Below are 20,659 nucleotides of genomic sequence, written 5' to 3' on the forward strand. Positions count from 1 at the left end.
CTTGACTGTAATATCTAGAATTATTTTTCTTTTTTTTCTGCTGTAAGCTTATATTATAGCATCTTGGTTTCACAACAACCAGTTTGTTTTACCATGCAGTAAGGGCATTTTGTAAGCATTGACCTTTCAGAAATGAGAATTTAAGGTAATTCTGGGACTGAAATTACTTAAAAATAAAAGAATCTCTCTTTCCCCAAAAAAAAAAAAACCAGATAATGACTATAATAAAACTTTGAAAAAAATGTTTGTTTTAGCAATAGAGGAAAAATCAATTCCTTCCAAGGAAATAAACTTTAGCCAAAGGATAACAATCTCAGCAACTGACTCTTAGTTTGGTCTACTCTTTCTGAATAAGAAACAACATGCTAATCCAAATATAGTAATATTCTGTCTAACTGAGATCACATTCATTCTATTTTCCTGTAATTAATTAGAAACATGACAAGTTAGTGCTGAATTTTGCTGAATCATGGCAATTACAATTTCTGTCTCTTCAAAATAAAACTGAAACCCAGAAGTTTTGCATTAATGTCATCACCTATATTTAGTTGTGATCATCTTTCCTATTTCTTAAACAAAACTTTGGATATATGAATGAAAGTGTAATGGAGAGACCCCACATTTTCAGAGAAATACCCCTCTCTTAACTTTTCTGTTTTCTCAGTTCTTAACAAATTCACAAGTGAAGGAATTCCTGTGTCAGAGGTCATCTGTATTTATTATTTAGTTAGTTTGAGTGTTTGTTTTAGTTTGCATGTAAACTTTTCATAACCACAGTATTCAGGGCAAAGAGTTCTGCATCTTAACTAAACATTTTGTACAGAATTGTTTCCCTTTGTGTTGAACCTGCAGCCTTTTAGCTCAGTGTCCTCCAGTATGCAAAAGTCAAAGTCAGCGCATAGTTTGGTTCTCTACATCTACCCTCAAATAACTCATGATTTCAGACTTCTGTCCCGCTCTTACATGGCTATACTGAAGAATTCCAGTCTGTACAATTTTATTCCTTCTTACACAACAATCTTTTTGTGGGACTGATAAGTTACATTACCGTTTTCTGAAACTTACCCAGTTTTGCTGTGTCCTTTCTGAGATTAGGGCAGCAGGAGGCCCATTGCAGTAAAGGGCAATATTTAAACAATTTAAACGTAAACATTTATTGTCTATTTGCTCCGTGCTCCACATCCTAACATTCAAGTTGGTCTTCTGACTGCTCTTGAGCATTGAAAAAATGTTTTCACAGAGGGATCTATTTCTGAGTGCTGAAAGTCAGTGAAAATTCATCACTTTCTGTGTAAAACTGCTATTTTAATGCCTGCCTTTTTTGGTTCTGAAAGTTCTTCTGCAGTTCTTCACAGCCAGCACTTGTCTGTACTATTCTGAATTTAGAGTCACCATGGCTTCAGAATTCACTCACTATTCACATTCTGTAAAAAGGCTATTAAACTTATTCCTCTTATATGATATTTCTGCATGCTTAAAATAGATACTTTAATATGCTATTCCCTGGTACAGATCATGGTTCTTTTTTCATACCCTTTAGAAGAAATCTTAGCCATTTTCTGTTGTCTTCAATAAATAGCTCTTTATAATTTTAAACTTCTAAAAATAGTCAGTAAAGCCTACACAAACTATCTTAAGTACTATTTCTTTTAAAATAGACCTGAAAAATGAAGTAATTTATCTTTAAAATTGTCCTACAATTCTGAAATAAATAATTTTTTTAGATGTTCTAAAAAGCATCATGTGGTTTTCTTTTTAAGTTTGTTTATTTTCCATCAAAAGGTTTCAAAAAAGTCTAATAGAGAGGCATATGTATCTTCAGACAAAAAGTACACTTGCAATTATGGCTATTTACATGAACAGGATGAACTTTTCCGGGCTCTGTCATCTTACAAGCTGATAGCGCCCAGATTCCGATGGCGTAGGAGCAGGTGGGGACAAGTGTGTCCCGTGGCTCTAAAGGAAGGAGACATTGTAATGGGAAACCCAGAGTTTGCTGTCAGGTCAGTGGAATTTGACACTCTTAATTTTCATATCTATTTTATGAGATAACTGTCTATATCTGTTTGCTTCTCTTCTGTTTTAAGTTTTCTAGGCAGAATGTATGTACTGTCATCCGAAGAGGCATTGAAAAAATTTATGTTGAATCCACGGCCTTACCTCTTACCTCCAATGCCAACTTCTCCTTGTAAAGTACTTGTATTTGGTCCTCCATTCTCTGGAAGAACAACTATTTGTGATGTAATTGCAGACAAATATAAAGGAAAGGTAAGTTCATAAATATCTTAGGTAGCAGAGTATCAGCTGGGGCTTGGGAATCAGCATATTTTAAGCATATTCTTAAGCATAATTAAGCATATTCTTGTCATGTTATTAACATTCACATTACATTTATAGGGATTACAGAGGAAACAGAATTTTAGTGAAATTCATTTTTCTGGAAGTAACTACAGATCAGAAATACTTTTATATATCCTCTTGTGTTGTAATTGTCTTAGCATTAGAATATTATGAATACCTTTTGTATTCAATATTAGACATTAGATAATTATATATATAATTGAATAATTAAAGTAGATAATTAAATATAAATGCAAATTAAAAAGAATTTCCTTTTCAAAAAACCCCAACACTGCACTTGAATTATATGCAAATTTTTCTGAAATCTGCAGAGCTTTTCCAAAATAGTTTCATTTTATAGAATTTGGATCAGATGCTATATTTGTCTTCTGTGATATTTGTATTTTTTCAAATAATTTCACTAGGTTATTGATATGGACAAACTCATTCAACAATATGAAGAACAAAGAGAAAAAATCATTGAGGAAGTGCAAAAGGATGCAGTAGAAAAGGCTATAGCAGCAGTGAAAAATAGATTGGAATCAGAAGAACAATCAGACAAATCCAAAAAATTGGACTCAGAACAACCAGAAGAATCCAAAAAATTGGAATCAGAACAACCAGAAGAACAACCAGAAGAATCAAAAAAATTGGAATCAGAAGAACAATCAGAACAACCAGAAGAATCCAAAAGATTGGAATCAGAAGAACAATCAGAAGAACAACCAGAAGAATCCAAAAAATTGGAATCAGAAGAACAATCAGAAGAACAACCAGAAGAATCCAAAAAATTGGAATCAGAAGGACAACCAGAAGAACAACCAGAAGAATCCAAAAAATTGGACTCAGAACAACCAGAAGAATCCAAAAAATTGGAATCAGATGAACAACCAGAAGAACAATCAGAAGAATCCAAAAGATTGGAATCAGAAGAACAATCAGAAGAATCAGGTGAATAATCTGTTTTGTGGTCTTTGAAGCTGTATTATTTGCTTTAGGTTATTTAACTGAAGCAATTGCTGTCACTTTGACATAGAAAAAGTTACAGAAGATGTTATGATTACTGTGCATTAAATATGAACTAAAAGAACATGGTAGTGATGGGAATAGCTTAGTAAAATTCAGTATTTTTTACATATATATATATATATATATATATATAAATCCTTTGAGATTGAGGGCCATGCAAAAAAGTTTTCTGAACTCTGAGCTGAAAGAAGAAATTGGTTCTGACTGACACTGGTTGAAAACATTCAATTTTAATGACTTTCTGGCAAGTTAAATCTCTGCAAAAAATGAAATACTCATCAAGAAAGCAGCTTGTCAGCTGGACTGATGTGAATCCACAATCTACAGATTTTTCACTTCGGAGCAGCCTTCCAAGTATGCTGCCACAGATGGCACATTCATAAGTCCCTCCAGCTCTGTTCACATTTAGACTTCTTAAGCTACCTGGTTTTCTGCAGCTTAACAAATTCAATAAATATATTTAAAAGGTGAAAATAATATGTTTTTTAGTATCATTTAAACAAAGTTTGTATTTTTTTCCAAGGAAGCTCAATGGAGGTTTTTCAAAATAATTTTTTTTGAAACGAAAATATTCCGTTGAATTAGAATTGCCTTTTTATAGTTAGCTCTGCTTATGGTTCCAATAGACAATTGGGCCATTTTGCCTTATTCACCTAAGCAAGAAACTGTGTTTGAATTTCTCATGGGTAGATACATCTAACAAGAGGTCAGTGTATTCCTGTAGCGCTGCAAAACTGTGCTGACAGTGATAACAAATCATTGGCATTGCAGTAAGAATAATGGTGAGCTATAAAACCAAAATCAAAAGAGTTCACAGTGTTACATTCCAGATTCCTGCCTATTTAAATACTTTTGAGGCCAGGGATGTGAAATCCTATTAGAATTAATGAGAAATTAATCCTAATTAAAAACTTTGGAGAGCTCGAACAATTTCATTGCAAAACTGAAGTAGAAACAAGAGGATATCTTTTCCGTCACATATCTTTTTGTAGCATAAGATTGTTTCAGAATTTTTCAATAGATAAGGAGATGTTTGGGTTTGGGCTGCCTTGAGCTTTTTTGCAGAATGGAAATTATTAACATGCTGTCCCTTTTCTTGCCACCTTGTAACTTGGCAAAAATAACCTGATAAATGTGTATGTTTGTGTATGTAAAAAATATCAATACAATAATTGAAAAATTCTTACATAAATACAAAAAGTAAATATGGCATTTTTTCCAAATTACACTCAAAGTAGATACTGCAGTTGACTAAAAAAGTTTGTCACCAAATTTTGTCAGATTGTTAACTGTGAGTGTTCCTTAAAAAAACTTTTAAATAATTACCATTGTTGTGCCAGCAATTAATAAGAAAATGTGGATCCAATATGAATGTTTTGTCTATCAGAGGGAATGCAGGCTACTTTACTGTTTAAAATACACTACCTTGGTCTAAAATTTGTATGGATTGAAAAATTAGTCTGGTCAACCAGATTTAGGAATCAAAGGGAAATCAAATCAAAGGAAATTCTAAGTGTGCTGTAAGTGCCTGATTGTTCTAGTAGAGAAATGTAATTTTGTTCATATTGAAACAATATTTAACTTAGAGGTAGAAAATACTGTAGAGTTATAAAGGTTGAGTTTTCATCCTGAGAGAGCAAACCAAGTTCTTAGTTTATGAGACACACACTACATCTGCATTCAGAACTGATGTTTGTTTCTTTCTCAGAGAAATTGTGTACTGCTTAAAATGACTGCTGTGCTGGAGCTATGATTTAATGCTTTATTTGATTCCTAACCTCTAATTTCTCTGTGAAGTGCATTTTAAAATATCTGTGTTGTTAGGAATACCAGAGATAACTGCCGACCATCCAGAAGTTCGAGCCATGGTTGAAGAAGCCATGAAAAGTGCATCAATCCCTGCAGCTGTGTCGCCTCAAGTATGTGCTGAAGTACTAGAGGGAGCTATTGCAGAGGTGAGAATACAAGTACTATGTAGCAAAGTACTTTTTACCTAAGAGCAACTTGTAACAGTTTATACATTATGCATCTATGTTCTTAATTTTTCCATTTGAGAGATCAGTTTCATCTATATCACATATCCCAAAAGCTTACATAGGATTGAGGAGACACTGAGGAAGATCATGAAAGATAAATCTATTGACAACTATTTTATAGTCCTTAATATATAGTAAAAATATATGTGTGGATGTTTGTATATATATTCACACACTTATACAGAAATTATTTTTGTCTTGCAAATTACCTGAGCTAAATTGTTAATGGCCAGGAGAATTATCTGAGACATCATTGTATGCATGCTCTATTCTTATATTTTTAGTCACTATTAAAGAGGTGAACACCAGATGTAAGAGTTTGAAAAGAATTGTTTATGAAGATTATCCAAGAATATTGAAATGCTTTAAATTTGTTCAATGGTATGTAACTATTGACACCGAAGTGTAAATTCTTTATGGGCAAGCTTAAAAATTACTATTACATTAGTCTCTTCTTGTTTAAAATGTTTCTAATTTCATTTGGGCATATCAAGTTATAAATGTCTTACTTTTTATTGACCTGAAATGACAATAAAGAAAAATCATAACATTTAGAAAGTAATTTTGTATTGTGCAGTCTTTTTTGTACAGCTGACTTAAGTCTTTTTATATTCCTGAATGTGACATTTTCGAGCAGCTTATGAAGACAAACAAAGACAGGTTTCCTGGTGCTTCAGAAAGAGGAGGGTGGGTAGTGGATAACTACCCTCTGTCACAAGACCACTGGTCAGCTTTATCAGAGAAAGGACTTCAACCTGACACTGTTGTCTGTCTGAAGAATACACACAAAGAGGGTTAGTAAATGCACCCTAATGCAACTTAATATTTTCTTTATTTTTTTCCTGTGTTGATATCTGTATATAAAACATACTTATGAGAAAAACTAGTAGTTGTGTCCCATTTATAAAGCTTCAGGGGTCTAGAGAAGGAATAATCCAGTGAATAAACAAGAATATCACGATTTCTTACAATTTGGAGTAATGGAATTACACAGACTTTAAAACAGGAATGTTTTGCTGTAACAGTAAGGAAGATTCCTCTTATTTTTAATCCATTTTCAATTTTCTCTTATTTTCAACCAGGAGGAAATACCAGTGGGCTCTTGTAGCATCAGATTTTTGTATTTTTTGGCTGGCTGGTCAGCCACCACTTTGTGATGTGGCTGTTGGTCAAATGTGTCTGCCTTGGTTTTTGCATTTGCAAAATCAGGTTAGAAGTATGAAATTTCTCGGCTTGAGAGAAAAGGCAAAAGGGGAAATATTTGTATGCAAATGTATCCTTTTCTCCATTCTAGAATCAAAAAACCCCCCCAAACTACCCAGTAACTTCCTATCCAGATGGATACAATCGCTTAGTATCCATGAATTCAGAGTAAGGGATTTTTACTTTATTCTTTCAAGCCAAAAGGAAGGTTGGAAACAGGCATCAATAACTGAACACATTCATATACTGTTAAAAGCTTGTCTGTCAAATCATGTCTTCATGGATTATGTCTGCTTGATCCATACCACACCACAAGTTTAATTGACCTTTGGCAATGTTCAACCCAGTCCATTTTTTAAGGTCTTTCTGTGGCAGAAGCTTCCATTGAAGAAAGGCATGACGGGTCTATTCACATATAGTTCAAGAAAACTTAGTAGATGCCCAGCATTGGAGTCAGTCCCGAGATCTTTTCAAACCCTTGTCCTTGAATATAAAAACCAACCTGAGAAAATTATGTTTTCTCAGAAGAGATTTCTCATTTTAGAAACTTTTCAGAAGTATGTCAACTGATCAGCAAATCATCCTCTCAACTCAGGAATAGTACCTAAAATACTTAGTCACACAACTTTGTGAAATTTTTAAACTAAAAGTGTTTTAGTGTGGCCAGAACTCATACACAGACTAAATACTGGCTGAACATTTCTATGAGAAAGTTCTATGAGAAAGTTCTAGATCAAGTGTTTGTCAGAAAATCATATTTGCAGAAGCTGTCATTCAAGATTTCATCTCAGACACTTTTGAAAGAACCTAGGGGGAAATTGCATTTCCATGCCTCATCTGCTGCAATGCCATTCCAAGCTTATTGAAATGTTCATGAACCTAGTTTCTGGGACACAGAGCATTGTCTTTTCATAAAGCCATAAAAAGCATCTTCTTCCTGTAGTTGGCATATGGTAATGAAATGTCAATACTGTGTGGTAAATAATAAATATTAGGAGTCTATCTCTAGCCTGTACTGCAGAGAGAGCACTGAAGTGAGAGAGGTGCTTTCAGAATTATATTCAATTTCTCTTCACTTCTCAGAATTAAAAAAAAAAAAAAAAAAAAAAGTGAATTAATTGGATAGAAGAAAATGTTGTCTCATCATCCCTGAAAGGTTTTAATCTAGATCAGACATTTTGGAAACACATAATTCCTCATGACAACTATATTGAAACTAGTCAGTAACTGCTCTATTTTTTTTTTTTTTTTTAATTTTGTGAAGGAAAGAATTTGGGAACTTATAGCAGAGGCTTTCAAATTAAGGCCTCTCTAGAGCCTTCCTATTATGTGCTTCCTTCCTGCAATGTACACCTCTGCCATTTCCACTAGTTCTCAAAACCTAGCTCTGAATTACTTGCTCTAATCTGAGCGACCTGTTTTATACTCTTGGTAGCATAACAATTTGGCTAAAAAAATGTAGCTTTTTGTTTATGGATACATTTCCTTGAATTTAGCTATTTTGTTTCTCTTTATTTTTTTTATTTGCCCAATTGTGTTGACTCTACTTGATTCCCACTTGTTTCTGTCATTTTGATAATCATGCAGTTGTGAAGTTTACATTTTCACAGCATTTAGCCATTACTTTGTAAGCTGTTCCCTGACCTGAACTCTTGTAAGTCCACTGATGAAAATGGGTTTCAGCCACACAGCCATATATAAATCTATTTGTCAAAGTAAATAAATCAATAGTGTTCCTAGCAGGAACAGCATATTCTTCATTTCTGCCAACCAGCTGTAGTAGTAGAGGTATGCACATTATTTATATTTTTATTTGAATGTTTTTCATTTGTTTCTTCATAGCTTTTTCTGTACACTTGCAAATAAAATAAATGTCAGCATAATGCATGATATATGAAAGTATAAGATAAATCATTTCAGTTCTGACTCTCTTTATAGCCTTCATAACCTTCCAATATCCCAGATTCAGTTTATTACGTGCTTTAAATTGAAAAAAAAAGGCTCTAAAACTGTAGAAATCAACAGCATAATAACATTTCAGTGGTATAAATGCTTTTTGTTGACTTTAAAAGAAAGTTGTCTGTCGACCGATATTTTATGAGCCTGAGAATTGCTAGCTCTTCCCAAGGGAAACTTTTCAACAGTTTTTTTTTTTTTCCCAAAACAACCATGTGTAAACAATAAGGTGTTGTTTGCTATTTCTGTTACTTAGCCAATGGGACAGGTGTCAGTCCTATGGACCAATAACATGCCTTTTAGCACAGCATATTATAAAAGGGCTGAATGAATTGTAAATAAATCTTTCGGATTTCTACTGCCTTATGACTAGAGTCAAGCATCTTTATTTTGTGTCCTATTGCAACAGTTGTCAATAATTTATTAAATGGTATTCCTAATTCAATGACTTTAGTTTAGTTTTATACAGATACATTACTGTCATGTAATTGTGCTGCAGGAGCCTGTATATTACGCAGAGCATACCTAGCAAGCAGGAATGAAAATAATTCTGAGATTTTGGAAAAACAAACAGATGAAGTATTAGAAAAGAAAGAAGATGATGCAAGGTAAAATATTCCAAATATCTGAATTTATAAAATGAGCACAAGAAAATTCTAGCCTCACTTTGTGTTAAAGTGAGCTATCAGTGCATTTATCACACAAATTAACTAAAGCAGTACACTAAGACTAGTTATGATGTATAAGAAATAATCCAGTATCTGTTGTGTTTGAGGAATATTACTTTTATATCAGTATATATGGTGGCAGTAAAATCTCTTTCTAAATGCTTTTTCATTAGCCTTTCTTTAGTCTAACCTTTTAATGCAATGAGACAATAGCATTTAAAATAATAAAGTATATATAATTTTTATTTTTTACAACTCAAATTATATTTCCACATCTTTACATTTAATATGTCTGCAACTTGCTTTGGTAATATTTGTAAAGTTCTTAAGCTAAATAAACTTTTATTTACAGCGGAGGAATAGAAGAAACACTGATATCAGAGGAAGATCAGTCTCCAGCTGCTCCTGTGGAGGAAGATCAGTCTCCAGCTGCTCCCGAGGAGGAAGATCAGTCTCCAGCTGTTCCCGAGGAGGAAGATGAGTCTCCAGCTGCTCCTGAGGAGGAAGATGAGTCTCCAGCTGCTCCCGAGGAGGAAGCTCAGTCTCCAGCTGCTCCTGAGGAGGAAGATGAGTCTCCAGCTGCTCCTGAGGAGGAAGATGGGTCTCCAGCTGCTCCTGAGGAGGAAGCTCAGTCTCCAGCTGCTCCTGAGGAGGAAGGTGAAAGTGTGTATCATTTGACTTCTGTTTTATCTAATTATGTGTTTCAGTCGTTTAGTGGTTTGATTTTCCAGTTTTGATTTCCTTTTTGCATTCAGCATCTAGCAAAATGACTTTTTGTTATGTTCACCGATACGGGCACTTATTTCTTTGTGTTGTTCCTCATGGATGTTACAGAATAGAGATGGTTTCCGTTAAATCAGCCAGCACTGTTGCAATTTTCAATAAATCCAAAGGATTGGACTCTATCTCCTCTAGCAACTTTTCTAAGTGGCTTATTAACTGTCTTGAAACTACTCATCAAAAAGTCTGTAGGTCTTTAGAAGTTACAAAACATTGATGGAACTTAGTCAATAGTTAATGAAAAAATCAAAAATTGTCTGATTTTCTGGTCTTCCTTCAGTAAGCTCAGCCTGAAGTAATTTAATGGGAATGGAAATTGGTTCTGCAGTGGTTCTCTTAACATGCAATAGGAATTGCTCAATCTGATAGCAACAAACATTATGAATTGCTGAATCCAGAAGCCCAGTAGAGGTGAGGCTACTGCAGCTCCATGTCCCTAAGACCATGCAATGAGTCTGAGCATGTATTCCCATTTCCCCTTTCATCCTCTTCTTACTCTATTATCCATGCTAGTTCCTCTCCAATCCACTTTAATCCTTACTTCTCCTTGCCTTTGGTCCTTCTCAGAAAAGCTTCCTAATATTATAAATGTCCCACAATCCCAAACTGCTTCTCCCTAGGCATCTCCTAATGAATCTCATGCCCTGCAGGCAGTAATACACCTCAGCCAGAGAGAGCTTCTCAGGGTGACCCACCTCAATAGATTTCACACACAGACAATGCCTTCATCATCATCTCCTAATGGCCTTGAGGGGTGTCAAGTCAAGGTTATATTTGTTGTAATTAAGTTTTGGGGGTTCACCCATCTATCATTGTTTCTCCCTCCCTTTGTGTTTATGGAGATTAGTCTTTAACAATGTAACTTAACACCGTAAAAAATAATGGAATTCTGTGTATTATTACATGCGGTTTCCCCTCTGGTAACAACATTAATAAAACATTTTGGGTAAAGATGCTCTTATTTTGTTGCTTTCTATATTGACAAAACCACATATTTTTTTTTGTTTCCTGTGAAGATCCTACAGTTATATCAAAATTGTGTTATACTTAGTTTCCAGCAGAGAAAATATAATTGTCCTGGGCAGAAGTAAATAATCTGTGAGGAGCGAGATTTTGGCAACAGACCAGCTGTTACAAGGAGGCTGGATTTTTGCACCTCATGTTCTGCCAGTTGGATTGAGGCTTAGATTTAGTTCCAGTTAGTTTCAATCTCAATAGTCCAAAAAGCTGCAGGGTTTCATTTCCCTCTTAGCCTTCTTCAATCAGCGCCTAGTTTCTTAGAAAATGTTTCTGTCTGATTTGGATCTGCTGTCACGATGAATTCCCATGCATAAATATCTGTCTCTATGTTAAGAACTAGGTTGGAGACTTTGAAGTATTTTCTTTCTCTACTATGCAGTCTCAAGATATCCCTTTCATAACCTAAATTATCACCCAAGGCCTGGAGATGAAATTAAAAAATGAAATGCATGAATTCTCACTCTTTTTTTTTTTTTTTTTTCTCATCAAGGGTCTAGACTGCTATTGCCGTCTTTCTTCCAAACACAAAATACTGGTTTATGTACAAAATTAATATGGCCAAGCTTAAGTTCTGTATTACCAGTATGTCTCACATACATTTTCTTTCCTGATCTAGTCTGGCATTTATGTTACATATATATAACAAGGCCTAAATTATAAAGGTAGTATAAGATAGACTGAATAAGATAGCATGCTTTTAATTTTTAATGAGGTAACATTTCACCTACTCTATGAAAAAAATACTGTAGCTTTCTAGAGTTCTTTAAATTGCATGTAAGCTTTTTTAAAAATCCACATTATAACTTTTTGTAGTTTCTAATAAAACATACAGCTCTTCTCGAAAGTTAATGAATCCTATAGTATTAAATAAAACGGCTTCTACAAAGATACTTTTTCATCTGTGTCTCAAATAACAAAATTTATGGTAGTTTTGAATATCTAACTAATTTTGATATAAGTACATCAAAACAACATTTATTAATTATAGATGTGATAATGTCACGTGGTTTTAAGATGTATTAAGTCCTTGTTCAGAGAAAATCATGTTTTCCTACACCTACATTTTATTTCATTAATCAAACACTGACTCACCAAAACACTTCAGTCATGCTGCTCTTAGCCTGACATTGTTTTATTTCAAATGTAGTGCCATCAGCACATTGACTGCAGCTTTTCTCCCATGTGACGTCTTTACAAAAACATAAATGAATGTTCATAGTTCACATGTTCACGGTTTGTTGGGCTTTTGTAATTTATAGCAGTTGTAATACAAAAAATGATAGCTCAGAAAAATAGAGCCCAAATCATACCCTTGTGGTCTCTCATCTATGGCGTCCTCTGGGAATGGCTCAAAGCTGCACCAGGAGAGGCTCAGATTGGGCATCAGGAAGTGTTTCTTTACCAAGAAGGTGGTCAAACACCAGAACAGGATTCCTAGAGATGTGAATGATGTCCCAAACCTGACAGCATTTAAGAAACATTTACAAAATGCCACTAGAAACATGCTTTAACTTTTGGTCAGCCCTGAATTGCTCAGTTGATGAGCAGTAAATGATCATTGTAGGTCCCTTCCAACTGAAACAGTTCTATTCTATTCTATATAAATAGATGCACATTTTAATAATTACAATTTTTGTAATGTCAGTGGAATCTGGGATTGCTTCAGCACTGAACATATTCAAGTTTATAATATTGTCTGTGTTTAAAAGGAAAGAAATGGTTCCAGTAATGGACAAGGTACTTGCACATGTCTTAATGAGAGTAAAAGTAACTGGAGAAGGAGACTTCCTGTAAATCTAACAAATGTATTTAAGTGAGTTAAGAAGCTAAGTTAAGTGCTGAAATGCCTGCTAAAGATATAGAAATCAATTTTTGTGGTAACTCTTCCTTGTAATGTCTAGCTGAAAATTATAGCCTCACATATTTTTTTCATGTCCTTTGACACAATTATTCTGAGGGATTTTTTTTCAGAAATTTCTTACTTCAAGCATTTTTGCAGAAGCTTTGCATGAGAACGATTGTATTTATACTAGGAGACAGCTATATCAATTTGTGAGGCTATATTTCTGCTGTTGTAGAGAAGTTCTCAGCTTTAAGCAGGTCTGTGGGTTCACTCCAATTTTCCTGAAATAATACTTGGCATATTCTTTTCCTGCCACATTTCTGCCAGAGCTTCCTTCCTTTCTATTGCAAACTCAACTGGAGCACACATGTTTATGCCTCAGTAGCTCAGGCTGGTGTATTTGTACAACCCCATCTTCACTGATCTTTCTTCTGCTCCTCTTGCTATTTAGGCAGATGTTCTTGGCAAAAATAAATCAGTAACTGGGCTGATAATTCCAGATGTTGCCTCCCATGCTTGTGCTTTCACAGCTGTTAAAATCAGTATTAGTTATAAACTCTAATATTGAATCTCAGCTCTTAAATATAGATCTCCTTTCTCATTACAGATGGTGGAGAGTTGAATCAATATCCTTCTCTTAGGCTTTTATTCTATGTTCTTGCTTTTTTATTTTTATCATCATGTTAAAATTTGTAATGTATTTGAAACAACACAGAAAAAAATTAAACCTGTTCGTGTTCGTGCATTTCCTATTTAATCTTTGAAGATAAATACTTGGAATCAATTGTATTTATAACATTTACCAGGCAGATGATGTGTGCTCAGTCCTACACCCTCTAAATGTATTTCCTTTGTTTTTCTTGACTGGCTCACGTCCTGTTTTGTGTTTTTCCCTACCTTTAACTGGAGGCTTTTCAGTGAGAGAGTTTGGACAAGGGCAGTTTATTAAACTGGAGATGAGAGATTGCAAATTACTTGCACTGCAAACTTCAAAGCAAGCTCTAGTGATATTACCTTCACAGTTTGTTCAGTCCTTGAGCAAAGCTGCATGATCTTCAAAGCTTCTTTATGGTGTCCTTCATAAATCAGATGTGATAATTGCATTTTAATACCTGTAATCCCCGCATTTTAGGCAGAGAAATTTCAAATTTTGAAAACCAGAAAGGTTAAGAAAAATTTGCTCAATTAAATTCCAAATACCTTCAGTTCTTAAATTCTTTTAGTCTCTCATTCAGAAAAATAAAGACAAAGGAATATTGGTGGAGAGCAACTATGAAATATTTTGCAGAAGAAAAAAGAACAAAAGCCTATGATTAGAGCTATCGGTCTTTCTGAAAGCTCTTCTCACTTTCTAAACATAATAAGGGAAAGACATCCTCTTAATATACTTCACTTAATGTCTGTCCATCTGTCCTCTTTGACCCTGTCCTGGTTTACTACCAGTCTTGTAAATTAAACAAATCCATAAGCTAATGAAAAGATATATGAAACCTTGTAACAGCTTTCTCTCAAAAAGCATTTTGAAAGCAACTCATCTTTAATAGAGATGGTCTGCTTTAGTTTTTAAAATATTCATTTTAGCTTTTATCTGCTAGAATTTTTAGAATATATTAAAGAACAAAACAGAAAAAATCAAATATAAAATGTTTTATTTTAATAGAAAGTTGTTAAATATATGTATTTTATGCATTAGAAAGAATCAACTTTATAATTTGGAAAGACAACCAAAGTTGTCTTTCCAAATAAAAAAATCAGTGCATACAATATAAATTTGTCTACTTAGTACATTTCTCTGTAACTTGTGAAGATTATTTGGCAGTTTATATTTATAAGTAAGAAATGAAAAGTCTATAAATAAGACTGTCTGTTTTTGTCTGTTTCAAAAAGACAACTGAAAATACATTCATAATGAAATACAGATCAGTTCCAAGAAATGAAAGTGTCACTGTTATCATATATTTTGCCTTTCTGTTTATTTTGATAGTTAAGCTTTAATGAAGAAGACGTGCTGGCTTCTGGTGTGTCTGTGTCAGCTCTGGCAGTGTTTCAATGGGGAGAAAAGAAGGACCTTTTCATCTTTTTTGATGTTGCATATGGACCGAGGGAAGAAAAAGTCACAGATACGAAGATATTAAAGGCTCTCTTTCCCCAACAATTCATTTAGAGAGTGTGGGGGAAGAAAGCCTTCGAGGATTGTTTGTCTCTATGGTAACTATGCTCAGTAAAAGCACAGAAGATGCAGAGCAAAATAATATGAGGGATTGGCATGTAGGCTTTCCCTATAAAAGCCCAGGATTTAAGGCTGGGGAAGATTGTTTCCTATCACCACTGTGATAAGGAAATTAAATTAAGAACAGTACTGTTAGGTAGAAGGCCACCTCCTTGGAGAGAAAGTTTGCATTTTTATATAATTTATTTTTTAACCATGTCTTTTCATGTCTTTTTCTTGACTATGTTTTTAATTTTTTAAAAAAATATCTTTTCACTGTAAATAACCTCTCCAAGCACAGTTATTATAATTTATATCTAATGGCAAAGGTACAGCTGCCTTACTTGATCCCTGAGACAAACTAAATGTCAGGGAGGCAACATTTTTGTCATAAAGTTCAAATACCTGAACCAAAACCAAATGAGTTTTGGGTTGTCTGATTTTTGTTCCATCTCTTTTCACTGGGAGTATCAACCTTTTTTCTTTTGTTGCTTCCCCCCTCTTTCTAGAGGAAAGTTTCTCCACTTAGACCTGGGTAATCTATTTAAAAGTTCTATAAGTATGCAATAATTGCTGCTGGATATGTTTCCTTAAGCAACAAAAACTTCTGGATAGAGGTATTGTTGGAATTATGTGTCTAAAGTAGCAAAACAAAGCTGGAACACATGCTGGCCCATCCTTTGCTAAATATGGCCTGTCAGGAGAGGTAACATGAACTGTAAGTGCATCTGAGTTAAAAGTCATGGGAACTACTCTATTAAGAGGATTCATTGCCATGTTCAATATTCTGTCTTAGATGATGCCAAATATTAATTTAAATCTCTTGTTCTGCCTGCATATTTCCAAAATGTCATGACCTGCTGGGAACTGAGAGGTTTTTAAGGGGCTGGACTGTAAGATGATTTGTTGAAAGCCAGATCCAGCCAGCCCTCATCCCACGTTCCATGTGTTACTGCTGTGAATAGGGCTGTAGTTCACAAGGCAGCACATGTGATTTCTGCAGTGCAACTGTGCCAGGGATAACATGTGCAAGCAGCAGTTAGTGTAACCCAGTTATTAATGTATCCTTTCCTTCTTTTCTTAAAACCTGTGTTCCTAAGGGAGTCATCATTACATATTGCATTGGAGCTGCCCAAATTTAAGCAGGTTTTACCTGGCTAAATCTCTGTCTCATTTGGAATATATCACTGCAGAATGCAACATAATGCAGTGGTACCATTTGCACATCTTTTAATGTACATTAAAAGGTATATTTATGTTACTATTTAGAATCATGGCAAGAGGCAAAAATGTCATTGCAGGGAATATGTAATGACATATATAGAATGAATGTCTAGTTTAGTAAAATACAAATGTTTGTAAGCCTTTTCAAGGGAAAACATTATTTCTAATTTAAGATCAAACTATTTGAAATCTGAAAAGTGTTTCTCCTTAATGATAGGCCCTTTTGCACATTGATTTATTTTTAGACTAATAATCATATAAGAGCAAGGTTAGCCACTAAGGTGTCAGTTGTGTTGTTCAAAGCTAAAAAAAAAAGAGGTGGAGATATATTAAGGAGTGGAAATGTATTAAGGCTGACAAGGGGTCCTGGGCTGTGGGTAGGTCGGGGGAGCCCCAGGGGCTGGGTGGGGACAGCCAGGCTCAGGAGTGCCCTCAGGTCCCTGAGCCAGCACATGAATTCCTATAGAGAGCCCAACTTGCTTCAAACATCAGTTAATCATGTTTATAGTTCAGGTAAATGGTAGTATTGAGAGAATAAAAGTTTCAACCTCAAAAATAGAAGAATAAAATTATTAAAAGCATCTACGTATTTAGAAATTTAGCATATTTCTAGAGGGCTACACATTGTGATATAGACCCTTAAGAAGACGTGGACATTGTAGTACCCAGAACTCCCATACTACCTCTAAAGTGCCTGATTTCACGTATGGACTAAAGGGTTGTAGAAACAAGCACAAGTAGCAAACTAGCAAGGGACCAAACTTAGTGGGCCATGAAGGAATTTCAAAAGAAGGTGTGTTAGATATGTTCCTTGTTCTGAAGGCACTTGCATATCCCAGCTGATATTGGCACTTTGAGGTGATGCTTTAGTTGGTAAAATATTACATAAAAATTAGGCAGCATTAGGCAGCATCTCTACTCTGACCATTAAGTTTTGATTTGTTTCCTGCCAAATCATACTGGTACCTAATCACTGAAATCCAGCTACATTACACACTTTTTGCCTTTTGGCTCTATTTTGGACAATTAAATGTGTCATTTGCAAATTTCTTCAACAGCCCATAAGAGGAGATTGAGAGCTACTTGGTTCTGGGAGAAAATATTTTCTTAATGAGAAAAATTGTAACAGAGCAATCTAACCCTTCATATGCCAGAAAAATTGTTTGGAGTTTTCAGTTTGGGATAAATTCAAAATGAATGTTGCAGTGCTGCAATTTGACAGAGGGAACATTGGCCTGCTTGATGCCAGAGAGTGACAATAAAGCATTTTGAGGTTTTAATATTTTGAGGTTTTGTGTTTTTGAGAAAGTTCTCAAAGCTTTTTACATACAAGGCATTACAAAACACTGACATTTTCAGTAATACCTCTTCTTTGTTCATGTAGGAAGTTACATAAGGAAGAACAGTAGTACTGTTTCTTTTTCATGTAAAAAAACAGTAGAAATTCATTGGAGCATGTTGTTGCTTGTGTCAAAATCTGTTCTTGCTTTTTCAAACTAAAAACAAGACAGGAACAACAAGAGATGGAGAAAATTTTGGTGAAATAGAAAATCATTCCATTCACTGATAAATTTTTTTCTTTCTTTCTGGCAAGAAAAAACCACAGCATATGCTTTAAGTCCCAGCAAATTTAATATGTAATATCAGATCATTTAAGTCACTGCTCTCAATTGCTTTTCTGTCTTTTAGCTGACATCACTTATTAACAGAACACAAAAGAATATTTACAAGAAAAGAGAGACAATCCAAGTTGAAAATCATTAGAGTGCAGAGAATTGGAACAGAGCAACACCACTACATTGCTACTGCCAGGGACAAGGTCTTTATGGAGTTATATTAAGGCACTTGGGTGTCATCTTCTAGCTGAGATGGGACTCTGTCTCAGGACTCTCAGGGTCTAACAATGTATGAATAGATAGTAAATGCAGTGCTACCTAGTTCCTAATTGGAACCTTTTCTAATGTGTCAATATCAAGTTTTAAATGCCATATCTGTTGTCAATATCAAGTTTTAAATTCAACATCAGCTGTCAATATCAAGTTCTTAATTCCATCTGTCTTCTTCAGCAAGAAGCTGTGGTGGGAGAAACTAACCCCTTGTTTATTTGCTCACAGAGTATGACAACACATTTGGTATGGTTTTGTTATGTTTACAATGTGTAGTATCTGTGACTTTCTTATTTATATTAATGTATCCTTTCAGTCTCTAGCTTCTGTCTGTTTTCCCTGAGACAGTGTTAGGAAACAGGCTTGGACTGATCTTAAACAACAGGCAATACAAATTTCTGCATGTTTCATAAGAGATTAAAGTATTCTCTCTCTCTTAATTATTAAACAAGTGATTGTATGCAGACATGGCTTCATTAAAGCCAGAATTTCTTGTAAGAGTAAAAGTTCCACTATTTACAGAGGGAAGTCATGATAAGATTTTTTTTTACTTTATTTTCATTTATTTGTTCATTCAAATTTTTCCTATATTGGCCTGAGGCATGACTATATGGAGAGTCTGTCAAAAGCTGTTCATCATTAAATCATAATATTTAGATTAATGTATTCTGTATTAGATTTCTTTGCAAAAACAGTCATATTTATTTTCAGTGCTGATTTAAATAACCATATAAAAATATAGTTCAGCAATTTGACCTCATTTATATTCCTGGAGAAGCCTCAGTATATAGAGTATCAACATAATTAAAGACAAAATGTCACACAAAGACAAATGACAAAATACAAAGAAAATTTCAAATACAAAGACAAAATGTCTTTGTAAACTAGTAATAGAATAATTCATAATTATGGGAGGAATGAGCATTAAAAAGTATTCCACCATATTTGAGCAATATAAAAATAATCCTAAAGCATAATGATAGTTTTTAAATGACAAACATTTTAGAGGAGCATTACCTATTTAACATTATTTGATTTTCAGAAATCATGCAACCTGAGTTTTCAGAGGATGGTTTTCCAGATACAGAAGAAATGGAAATAATTAAAAGAAAGATTGATCTTTTCATGAATGATTGGAAAGAAGTGGCATCAGAAATCAAGAAGTCATCTCCAGTTCAGGTTGTTGTTTTAGAAATTGCTGAGCAAACACCAGAAAGTCTGCTTAATCAAACTGTGCTGGTTATGGAAAGTAAGTAATGCTGTTTATGTGATTGGCACTTAAACTATCAAGAGGGATTTTGGATAGCTCGTGTGATGAGCATATAGGGAGTAAGTTATACTCAGTTTGCTAATATTGCTAATATGAAGAGGGTCATACTGTGTTCTCTGGGTCAGCTGAAAAGCACAATAGCAGCCTTTCAGAAATCTAAGAATGGGGAAAATGTATATATTTGGAATACATATATATATAATATGGCTGTGCAAATAGGTGCATAATAGCTCCCTAAATGTTCTGGAAGCACATTTCCACAATTTCTTCTTTTTCTATGTGTGTATGCCAGGATACTTGTTTGACAAATGGACAGATAGTGAAGGTTCACTAGTGTACAATATTCCTTGGGTTAGTGAGACTATCAGGGTGTGTAATAATCTAACCTAACCATCTGCATAGACTGTATTTCAAAACTTAATTTTACATTATTTTTTTTAATTAATACTTCTTTGGCAAATTACATTTCTTTGAGTGGTCTTGTAGAATTTTGAGTACTGGATAAATAATACTATGTTTTTCCTATTATCACTACAAACCAAGTGTTTTATTAACCAAAACATCTATTGTGCTGGCTCTATAATAAACTAAAATTTGAGTGATGATTCTTTCCAACAAGTAACAGGAAAAAAAAAAGCATTGCAGACAGTAATGGTACTATCTGCATGTGTTTGTGTAATACTTTTGTAATACAAGTTCCCATTGAAAATACCAATTTACTTCAACCAAAAACAACCTGTAGAATTTCCATTTTTGGAGGAGGCAATATACTAATTTCCATATCTAGGGAGAACATTTTGTTCTGTATGTAGAAAAAATGCAAGATACAATTGGCATTATTTTCTTCTGTGTATGTGCTTAGTTTTATGGGCAAAGAGAATATATTCTGGTATAGCCAAAGGATAACTATTGAAACAGAAAAAAGGATAACTAACCTTTTCAGAACCTTTTAAATATTATGGCTGGGAATTATCTGATGAAGACTTAGAGGAGGAAGCACAAGATAAGGCTGCTGAAGAGCAAAATGGGGAAGAGGAAGAGAAAGAGAAAGAAAAAGAGGAAGAGGAAGAAGAAGAGGAAAGTGAAGAAGAAGAAGAGAAAGAGGAAGGGGAAGAAGGGGAAGAAGAGGAAGAAGTAAGCATGCCAGCTTTATCTATTTATGCTTTTATTATAACTCCTTTATTTTCAGTTTGAA

At 34.3% G+C, this 20,659-nt stretch overlaps 1 protein-coding gene across 12 annotated transcripts in view; it reads left to right on the top strand.

Annotated features, from left to right (window-relative positions):
• Positions 1-20,659, top strand: part of AK9 (adenylate kinase 9) — a 59,665-nt gene that overhangs the window by 14,456 nt on the left and 24,550 nt on the right. For all 12 annotated transcript variants that reach the window (XR_014589479.1, XM_083856311.1, XM_083856308.1 and 9 more), the window contains exons 12-20: positions 1,864-2,003; positions 2,088-2,268; positions 2,766-3,291; positions 5,194-5,324; positions 6,043-6,199; positions 9,064-9,172; positions 9,585-9,895; positions 19,237-19,443; positions 20,408-20,598. Coding sequence is in view for 11 of the 12 variants with exons in the window: in XM_083856311.1 (XP_083712437.1) it covers positions 1,864-2,003; positions 2,088-2,268; positions 2,766-3,291; positions 5,194-5,324; positions 6,043-6,199; positions 9,064-9,172; positions 9,585-9,895; positions 19,237-19,443; positions 20,408-20,598 (1,953 nt within the window). In the remaining variant the exon portion in view is untranslated. The remainder of the gene's footprint in view (positions 1-1,863; positions 2,004-2,087; positions 2,269-2,765; positions 3,292-5,193; positions 5,325-6,042; positions 6,200-9,063; positions 9,173-9,584; positions 9,896-19,236; positions 19,444-20,407; positions 20,599-20,659) is intronic.

The sequence above is a fragment of the Zosterops lateralis genome (genome assembly GCF_965231275.1).
Source record: "Zosterops lateralis genome assembly, chromosome: 3".
NCBI classification, from domain to species: Eukaryota; Metazoa; Chordata; class Aves; order Passeriformes; family Zosteropidae; genus Zosterops; species Zosterops lateralis.